Here is a 10,625-nt window from a genome sequence, read left to right on the forward strand (position 1 = left end):
CCTTCCTTGCCACTTCACCCTTTCTGGCTGATTCACGTGTCTCCTTTCGCAATGCAATTGGCAGATCTACCGTGTCAGATGAGCTACTAGCACTGCCTTGTTGCCCCCTGCACATGTGGCTGTTGTCCCACTGTGTCAGATGAGCTCACATCAGTACCTTCCTGCTCCCCCTGCACATGTGGTTGTCGTCAAGTGTACACTTGGAGATTCTACGGCCACCGATCCTGAACAGGAACAAGAACCTGGGAAGAATCAAGCGGAATCGTACCCACTACTGGTTGGACCTGAACCTGCACATCACCATCAGGTTTAGTACCCATAGAATCGCCCTTAGTGTGAGACACTGCATTCTCCCCCTCATGACCATCTTGCAGAGAGTGAAATTGGTCAAGTTCTGCAAACAGCAAGCTCATATCAGTTTGCTCACCATAAAATGGCTCGGATTCCCTAAAGGGTGACATCCATACTTACAAACATGCGTTTCACAGAGGGACACCAACATTTATATCCCTGCTGACTAGAGGAATAACCAACAAAAACACATTTTACTGCTCGTGGGTCTAACTTCCCAATCGATGGTCTATGATCCTGAACAAAGCATGTACTGCCAAATAATTTCGGAGGGACAACAAACTTATTTTTCCCAAACAACAACTCGCATGGGGATTTCATACCGAGTATCCTGGAGGGTGTCCTGTTAATAAAAAAAGTGGCTGTCATGACTGCTTCACTCCATAGGAACTTGGGCACATTCATTGTGTACATCATCGAGCGAGCTACTTCCAAAATGTGTCTATTTTTCCGCTCTACCACACCGTTTTAGGGAGGTGTATCTGGGCAAGTCGTTTGATGAAGAATACCTTGTTCAGACAAGAAGGCCCCAAAGGTGGTGTTCAAATACTCCGTGCTATTGTCAGTCCTGAGCATCTACACCTGTACTTGAAACTGATTATTTACATATGCATGGAAGTTATGAAAACAATGAAACACCTCATCCTTGTGGCACATCAAATAAACCAAAGTCACACGAGAATAGCAGTCAATAAAGGTAACAAAGTACTTCATTCCATTCACTGACACCACTGGGGAAGTCCATACATCTGAATAAATAAGCATAAAAGGAGATATGCTCCTAAGCCCCTTACTCACATATGAGGCTCTTGTATGTTTAGCATATTCGCAAGCATCACATGTTAACTTGCCCTTGCTTATTTCACACATAATATCAAGAAATATTCTACTCATCTTATCGAAAGACACATGCCCCATCCTACAGTGATGAATCATAGCCTGTTTTTCCTTGTCCTCCATGGTTGCAGCATACACCAACTCTGGCTGCACCCCCTTTTCCACATACCAGAGCCCCTTATGTCTGGTGCCAGTCCCAACCATCTGCCTCGTTTACCGCTCCTGAATCACGACACCACACTTGTTAAGAGTCACACTACAGTCTATGTCATCAATGAGAGTACTCAGAGAGAGCAAATAAACAGAAAACACTAGGACGTGTAAAATAGATGACAAAGAGATGTTTGAAGTGCACTTTACTGTGCCTTCTCCAACAACAGGGTGTTTTGTACCATTAGCAGTTTGAATGGTGTCTTTGTGAGTAGGAGGATGCTTAATGTAAGACTCAAACACACCGAATTTACCCGCAACATGCTTAGATGCGCCAGAGTCTAGAATCCATTTTGTATCATTCTGATTAGTAGCAATGGATGCCTTTTCAGAATTACCTTCATCCGTGGAGACCAAGTTAGTAAAGTTTCCATAGGCAGCACCATCCACTTCTGCATCCTTTGACGTCCCATTGTCCACTTCAGTCGCCATGTGTGCACTCTGACCACCGGAGTTTCTGGTGTGTCCTCCTCTACCTCTAGCAGTTTGACGTCCTGAGTATCCACCTCTACCTCCTGCCATCCTGCTACTTCCCCCTCTGTTATATCCCCTGCATCTACCACGAGTTGGGCAGTACCACTTCAGGTGAACAGTCTCCCCACAAGTGAAATAGTCCCTAGTCTCTTTCCACGCTCTACGCTCGGTCACAGCAAATGTTGGAGCTGACACAACTTTCTCATCTGCTGGTTCCAGAGAGAGCCGCACCTCCTCTTGAGCCATTTCTGCAATGGCCTCGTCAAGAGTGGGCAAGGAGGTGTGGTGCAGCAGAGATGCCTTTCTGCCATTGAAGCACTTACTTAGCTCCTCCAAAAACTGGAGCACACGCCTGCGTGCTATCCACTTGTGCCCTGACTCGATGGAGGTTGCATCATAGAGTTCGAGTGGGTCACAGTTATCTTGATCAACCCATAAGGCTTGCAGCTCTGCCACATATGCCATCACTGTCATGTCCTCATGGCGGAGATGGCGAATCTTCCATCAATCTGAGCAATGAGCATGACATTGCCCTTACCAGAGTACTGGATGGACAAGGTCTTCCATATTTGAGCAGCTATGGACACCCCCCTCCACGGAACGCCCAATGGAGGGCACCACCGAGTTCAACAGCCACCCAATAAGCAGAGAGTTGACGGTTTTCCACTTCTTTCCCTCAGCACTAGTCTTGTCTTCTGGTTCTTTGACAGTCCCCAATAAGTACCCATCAAGATCTTTCTGATCCACAGCCAACATTGCCCTCCGAGACCAACTCAGATAGTTGGTAACCCCCTCTAGCTTGATGTCTGTGGGTGATAGGTCAATCTTCTGAACCACTTCTTGTCGGGGAACAATGGCCTCAGAGCCACCCCCTTTTGAGAGAAATAGCGTGAGCTGCTCGGGAGCCTCTGCAAGGCCTTTGGACCCACCCATCTGCAGTCTCACCTTCACCTAGCAAAAATAACAAACAGCTTCGGGGCATGCTTACCAGCAACCTCCTTTCACCAGCAGCAGGCACACACACCTTGAGAAACCACCACCCCTGCTTCACTCCTGGACGAGCAGCTGCACGCAGCAGTAAGAACCACAGTCCAGCTTGTCCTTCTCCTTCCCCTTGCAAGCAGCACCACCTAGTCTCCTCTCCGCCACACAGAACCACTCCCTGCCTGAACCGGCTTCCCTTCAGGCCCCACTGTTGCCTTGCTCTGATACCATGTTGGAGCAGCAACTCACCTCATCTTTCTTGGTCCCTGGCGGCTGGTGTGGTTTCTTCTCTCTTAGGGTTAGCTCTCCTCCAGCTCCCTCCTTTTATAGGCCAGCACACACATGGGCTTGGGCCACTTGGGCCAGAAACATGTCCAGTGTTCAACAAAAACAAACACCAAAACTGCGGCAGGGAACAAGCGCAAGGCGGCCAAAAACCAAAACCAGTTCTTGAGTCGGTGGAAGCTATTAACACTCTTGGTGTGGTTGTGTTGGATAGTTGGGGCAGCGTACCTGCGGCTGAGGGAGATGAACTCAGCTCTAACTCAAACAAGAAACAAAGGACCTCAACTTTAGGATCGTCAGATCAGGCAGAGGCTGCATCACAGTCTGACGTGACAGTGGGAGAACTCCGCTATTTGGTGAATAAATTCAGACCTGCCTCCTCTTCTTGTCGGGGACAAAGATGTGGGATAACAAGGCAAAGAACTTCATGTGGTCTCTCGTCTACTCGGGGTATTATGCTGTCAGAGGGTCGTAGTGGCGGCCTTCCGCTCCTTTGGAAGCAGCCATTTTCAGTTTCTGTCCAGGGTGTCAACTCACATTGCATTGATGTGATTGTATCATCGTACGAGTCAACTCCATGGCGTGCTACCTTTGTACCAAACTTGCTAGTGTATGAAACTTCAGTTTAGTTCGCCTCATTGAGGATAGTAGTAACATTTGATTAATTGTATAGATCAGTGGAATAGCTAACAGGTTATTTCCATCTGTTAGGGATCAGAAATTTCATGTTCTATCTCCTCCTCTTGAAAAGGAATTTTTAAACAACTTACGCTGAGAGCAACATTGAGAATATATATTTGTGATAGAGATACCCTTTGGTAATGATTATTCAGGTCACACAATGCTTCTGAGCCAATAGATACACCATGGGCAGTACACATATCTTCTCAATTTCTGGTAATACTATCTCTTCTATCTTGAAAAATATTACTCCCTCCGTTCTGATTTAGTTTACATTCTAGAAAAAATGAGATAAATTAGTAGTGCATTTATTAGTACTACTTAGATATTTGAACGACCAATCCAAGCTACATTGAAAATAACAACATTCAATAAAAAGAGTAAAATCACCTTGTTTTTAGTGTTGTTGTTGATGTAAAAGCTAGAATGTAGAGTATTTCAGAATAAATTTTGGAGCTAAAATGTAGACTATTTCAGAACGGAGGGAGTAAACAACACTAATCAGTTGGAGATATCGACATAGAAATCCACAATAGAATATGCATATTACATCAAATACCGCTGCATACCAAGAATCTCAGTACTTTGTTATGACTTACATGAGTTATTAACAACAGGGGTACATACATTTAACATATTTAGAGAAGGTTGGGTGTAGAGAATTTCACCAATCTTAACAGGAATTTGGATAAACATATAATTCTGGCTACTCATATCTTTTTATTTTGAATATTTTTTTTGGAAGTTTGATTTGATAGTTATAATCAGTGTGGTTATTTCTACTGCCTCCAATCGTTAATAAATGTCGGGGGTTTAGTACAAAGTTAATATAATTTTGTGCTAAATCCTAGGCACTTATTATGGATCAGAGAGTAGATAAATACTCCCCTTCTTCATTTTATGTGCAGTAAGGCATTTAATTCCATTATTATTTTCGTGGTGCTATTGAGCATTGACCCACACCTCCTATTGCATATTAGTTACGAGTATTTTTACTGATATAACAATTCTTCAAAGTTAGCCTATTTCTGATTTTTCTACCTAGACTTTCGTTTGTTCAACTTTATTACATCCAGTTTTCTTTCCGCGGACATGCATATAGGTGTCAATAATTCTATCATTGTATTTGGTGCTCACGATTTCATTTTCCTAAGTAAAAAGATATCACAAGTATCTCTTCTTTTTCATCAACCCAATTGCCCTGATAGGTAGCAAGGTGATGATGACACTATGACAACAAGAAAATATCTCCTTCAGTTAACTTCCTTTGGTATTCCCCATTGTGATGATTCCATGTTCCATCTCAACAAGAGGGTTCCTTAGATTGGAGCCATCCTTTTATGAGACGAAAGCATGGTAGTCCTTGGTTGCTCTATTTTTATCCCCTTCAATAATATGTCGAGATACTCATCTGTAGCTCGATACCTCCTGGCATGATTTGTTTTCAGCCATCACATATGGGATGAAAGCGGTAAGGGGAAATATCTTTTGATTAGTGGAGATTTCTTTTACCCTAAGTCGCATATCTACCATCGCCCCACTAAATCAAGGACCCATGATCCAATTTGGATTACTATAAATGAAGTTATATTGTTATGCAAAGATAAATTGTTGCATGACCTGTGAGTTAATCTATTCCTTTGCATATATAGTTGTCTCATATGAAGTATTTACAGGTGTGTGTTTTGCACAAATGACTCTATATTCCTTTCATCGCCAACCTTCGCTCCCGTCGTTCGGTTTTAGATGATTTTCTCATGCAGTACTTATACCTAACTATATTTTCTATTTATATGTTATTGGACATACCAATTCTCTTGATTGAGAGCTTGCGAACCGGTGGATGCTGAAGTGAACACACCTAATCTGAAATGTTCTTCTGCATCTTGCTTTCTGATTTTCAGGCATGGTTGTTCATTTGGTCATAGGATGGGAAATGGAGGGTCATTTCTGGGTTGTGATGCGAAGTTATCATACCATATGGTTTCAAGGTTTACTTTTGCTCAATTTATCTTGCTCTTTCAGTTTTGGTAGTGATTCTTAGAAAGGTCTTTTAGGCCTAAAACCATCTGTAGTAGGGATGCAAAGCTATCATACCACAAGTAGTGTCATATATTTCTCAATTTATGTTGCTCTTTGAATTTTGGGTAGTAATTCTTAGAAGTTCTCGTAATCCTATTTACCATCTGTGATTGCAGGATAACCGGTGAAGTTTCTAGAAAAGTAAAGGGACCACCAGAGCAAATTGAAATTTGTTCCCTACTGATGTTTAGTTATTTGGAAAGCATGTATGAATCAACAATATATAACCGACAAATATTAATACAAAAAGTGCATGCTTATTGAGTATAAAAAGTAAAGGGACCACCAGAGCAAATTGAAATTTGTTCCCTACAGATGTTTAATTTGGAAAGCATGTATGAATCAACAATATATAACCAACAAATACTAATACAAAAAAGTGCATGCTTATTGAGTATGAAACCTTTTATCTATAATATGGAATCGCTTTTAGTGCTGAAAGGAAAATGATCTTGCTGTGGAAATGTCATGATCAGAGTAGTAAAATTTGGCATTGCTAGCTATTGATATATTTGTTGTGTAGATAGATATACACTAACACACTAAACGATCGAATTGTGTATTACGTTCCATTGATGCCTATCGGATATCCAGCGCGCCACATCTATTTTATTTACAGACGACACTGAAATGAAAATTAGAGAAAAAATGTCTTATGCCTGAATACACACATCAGAAAACACACCCCGTTGTAGGCCGGTTGGCCCGCGGCAAAGGCCGGCTGAGGAGCAGCCGGCTGGAGCCGTGGCCGGCTGCTTTGGGAGCCGGCTGGTTCAAAGTCCACGTCAGTCTGGCCATGGCCGTCTGCGCTATGGCTGGGCCGGCTTCAACTTGTCATATCCGTCTTGGTTGATCTCTCCCCTGACCGGCTCGAAGCTGGTGAGCCTTGCGGGAGAAGGAACTGGAAAGGTGATCCGGCTACTAAAGTTCACGATGATCTCACCCACCGTAAAGTGCGGGGCACTGTAGATCAACAGTGCCTCTCGCTCGACAGGCCATCATGGCTCACGCCGCGCCGTATGGCTACAGGCTATCGATGGCGACAGGGACACTTCCTCTCCATACCGCTGACTCCGGCATGCGGATGGGACGTGCCTCAACGCCTCAACGGCTCCTGACGTCAACACCTCGGGAAGGAGCAGAAGCCGAAGCCGGCCAGCCGGCCATTAGGTCATAGGGACTTCTTTGTATATTTGTCAACGTCTATATAAGTTGTGCTACCCCTCTCGTGCGAAGGGACGATCGATCCTTTCATTCATTCTAGTCTTAGCGCTGTCCTCTGAGAGAGACCTTCGTCTACCTTAGCCTCCCATGAGCAGCCGTATACAGCTAAAGGAGCACCATTGTACTGTGATATAGCATATACACTCATAGCAGGAGTAGAGGTGTTACCTCCACAGGAGGGCCTCGAACCTGGGTACGTCGCCGTGTCGCTCGTGCCCATACCCGCATCCTGATACCGCCGTAAGATCATAGCAGGAGCCACTCTCTTTAGCCACCCTATGGCATATGCCATGACGATACCACGACACCCGTGGTGCATGCCACAAAAGTGTCAAAACGTAGTGTAGACGCCGTGGCGAAGCACGCGCATGTCCACTTTGTATACATCAGGTGTAATCCATGCGACCAAACATGAAAGTAGTACATATTGTGAAGATAATCAAAATACAACAGAGTGTCGAATATGCTCTTTCTTTATGTTACAGTGGAGGCTTACATGCACTTTATTTGTAGGTATGGCTACTTTCTCCGATTAATATTACTTGCCACTAGTATAGATGTACCTAGAATTAAAATATATCTAGATACATCTATATTAGTGTTAAGTAATATAAATCAAGGGGAGTAGCAATTTTAAATGGAAATAGAAACATATACTAGTGCTTGTTTCAGGTTGCGTGATCAATTACTGAACTCGTAACGCTTTAAGAGCTGAGAGAGCGGAGCGCCGTCACCATGCTCTGCAAGTTCTCATACGAAGACCCACCGGGAGCTGCGCCATCCTTAGCCTTGGCCTTCCACCCTGCCGCATTCCTCCGCATCTCCTTGGACTCCATAGCCTGCCTGACATGGCCGGCGACCTGCTCACGCCTTACCTCGTCGTCAAGCCGGAGGCCCACGCCCCACACCTCGCAGGCGTACTTGCAGTTTGTGTACTGGTCGGCGAACCCGGGCCAGCACACCATGGGCACTCCAGCCGCCATGCTCTCGCAGGTGGAGTTCCACCCGCTGTGCGTCAGGAAGCATCCCACGGCCGGGTGCCGCAGCACCTGCTCCTGCGGGCACCACGTGGTCAGACAGCACCGCCCTGCCGTTGATGCGACGAACTCCGGCGGCAGCACAGCCAGGCCGTCGCTGGCGTCTGAGACAAGGTTGTCTCTGATGGACCAGAGGAACGGGTGGCCAGTGGCCGCGAGGCCCCACGCGAACTCGGCGAGCTGCTCAGCTGTGACGACAGTGAGGCTGCCGAAGTTGGCGTAAACGACGGTGCTCTTCTCTTGCGTGTCCAGCCAAGCGAGGCACTTGGTGTCCTGTTCCCAGAGGCTCAAGCCGCTGTTGGAGGAACTGGAGTTGTCCTCTGCGGCAGAATTGTCGTCCCCGAATTGGTTTCCAAGCGGGCCGATAGTGTACATGCGCGGGTACTCGGCGCGGAGTGCGTCGAGGACGTCGGCCTCGAGGTCGTCGAAGGTGTTGAGGATGAGGGCTCCGGCCTTGGTGCAGCCTTCGGCCTCCACGGCGCTGAATCGGAGTCCAAAGTCGTCAGGATCAGTGGTGCGGACGACACTGGAGATGTCACCGAGGCTGATCGGCGGCAAGCCGGGAATCCAGTCGATGACCGTCCTCTCAAGGTGGCCGTTCGTCAGGCAGCTCTCGTCTGCAAACGCAATAGTACAAGCGAGTGAATCGAGTCTGAGTGATACCCAGACCACGAGCCCAAAATGAGGACCAACTGAGAAAAATGCACGTAGGAATGCTACACTGAATTCAAGGTGTGATTTTTCTGTAAGAAAAATACTCCGATACATATATCAGCTCCTTCCTTAGTCTAATGCTCCCTCCCATCCATAATAAACGTCGTGTTTTTATTTAAAATTAAACGTAAACTACAACCACGACGCTTATACTACAAAAGCACGCGGATTTGGTATACCTAATACGTTAGAGGAAGCATAACCACTAGAGTAAAACGCTTCGGGGGTCACGAAGTTGCCATGGATGAGCGTATTAGTCATAAACTGAGAAAATGATAACTATTAATCACAAAGTTGCAGAATTGTGTCTCGTTAGTCTTTCCGTCAGGATGGCCGTTAAGTTGGTGACGTGACGCCATCAGTGGTCACGTGAAATGCGCGTGCGGCCGGCCCGTAGCCAAAAATCTGTCAGAAATTATTGTAATATTGTAAAATCAATATAAAAATATCGACAGTCCCAAATTTAGCAAATAATATACCGTTGGATTCAAAAAAAGGAGTAGAACACTTTGGTACTATTGGTTTACACTTTTGCAAAACTTACAGATATTCAAATTTTAATAAGTGCTTATGGTGTTTTTGACATGATTTAAATAGTGAATGCGTTTAACATTAAACCAATACCAAATGACTCATATTGAAATTGCCCAGTGATGGCGATGAGGAACAGAGGAGAAGGTAACGACGGGGCACAGCGATTAAGTGGAGGAGAAAGGAGATAAGGTTGCTATCGGGTGGGCCTCTCCTATGGCTGCCTCCAACGCGTGGGACGCGTGTCGCGCGGACGAGCAGGAGGATGCTAGAGCTAGACGAATATCCCCCGGGGGTTCCAAGCATTTTCCTTCTTGAAACAAACACATCCATAGGGAGCGAAACGGAGGTAACCCAATATTATGCGTGTGTTAAAATTGTTACCTTTGAGTGGGAGGTAACCTCTTCCTTGGAGCTCCCGGAGCCTCATCTGGGCTGCCAGCGCGGCAGCGCTGCATGTCCACAGCACCATGGTCGGGATGCCCAGCTCCCGCGCCACGTCCAGTGCGAAGCTCATCAGCGCGGTTGGTAGCAGGCATGTCACGGGTGGGACGCCCGGCGTGGCGTTGAGCCGCAGGACGAGCTCCCTCAGCGGCTCCGCGCAATGGATGGTGGTGGCCATGGACAGGGCGAGGTCGTACTTCCTCTTGCCCCGGTCAGCCTCGACTAGACCGTCCGGGATGACCTCGAACCGGAACCCGTCGCGGCCGAGCAAGGCAGCTGCGCCCTCCGTCACCTGCACACGCCGGTGTTTGTCCTCGGTGTTGACGAAGGTGATGTACAAGCCGTGGCTGTGCAGAAGCTTGGCCAGCTGCAACGCCGGGTTGATGTTGCCGGAGCTCGGGTGCGGCACCACCACCGCGTGCGGCCTCGCCATTTTCAGCCGAGCAGGAGCGAAACGGTACACGATTTCGCAGGAGCTGCTCTGCGCTCTCCACGTTCGGCAGCAGGGAGAGCCGCAGAGGCAGTTAAGGCGTCCCCATCCGCGCCGAAAGCTGGCACGCCTTGCATCAATGCATGCACGGTGTGGCAGATACGTATTAGTGCGGTGCACAGTGTGACAGATACGGTGCACAGTCTGAGTACCCGACTGCTAAGTTCAAGGAAAAGTTTAAAATAAACCTTATCCGCCGACGTCTCCGATAGCGGTGCCCATAACTATTTGGGGGTGAGCGAAAATGTGCTCACATCGGCACTCCAAATAGCGCCGGTACT

The 10,625-nt window shown here is 46.6% G+C and overlaps 1 protein-coding gene and 1 pseudogene across 1 annotated transcript; both read right to left on the bottom strand.

The window, feature by feature from the left end:
- Positions 1–209: 209 nt before the first annotated feature.
- LOC139833769 (uncharacterized) lies at positions 210–2,805 on the bottom strand (annotated as a pseudogene).
- A 4,716-nt stretch (positions 2,806–7,521) lies between these two features.
- On the bottom strand, positions 7,522–10,415 carry LOC127314781 ((R)-mandelonitrile beta-glucosyltransferase). The gene is made up of 2 exons (XM_051345304.2): positions 9,795–10,415; positions 7,522–8,782 (listed from the first exon to the last, which is right to left on the bottom strand). The coding sequence occupies exons 1-2, from the start codon at positions 10,285–10,287 to the stop codon at positions 7,833–7,835; spliced, it is 1,443 nt and encodes a 480-aa protein (XP_051201264.1). The 5' UTR covers positions 10,288–10,415; the 3' UTR covers positions 7,522–7,832.
- Between the last annotated feature and the right edge of the window lie 210 nt (positions 10,416–10,625).

The sequence above is a fragment of the Lolium perenne genome, chromosome 7 (assembly GCF_019359855.2).
Source record: "Lolium perenne isolate Kyuss_39 chromosome 7, Kyuss_2.0, whole genome shotgun sequence".
Taxonomy (NCBI): Eukaryota; Viridiplantae; Streptophyta; class Magnoliopsida; order Poales; family Poaceae; genus Lolium; species Lolium perenne.

Bases quoted from the DNA above. Each gene is read 5' to 3' on its own strand.
- LOC127314781 (XM_051345304.2), bottom strand. From the start codon at position 10,287: ATGGCGAGGCCGCACGCGGTGGTGGTGCCGCACCCGAGCTCCGGCAAC. The intron at 8,783-9,794 runs GTAACAATTTTA...TTGCGTTTGCAG, and splicing joins AGGTTACCTCCCACTCAAAG to ACGAGAGCTGCCTGACGAAC.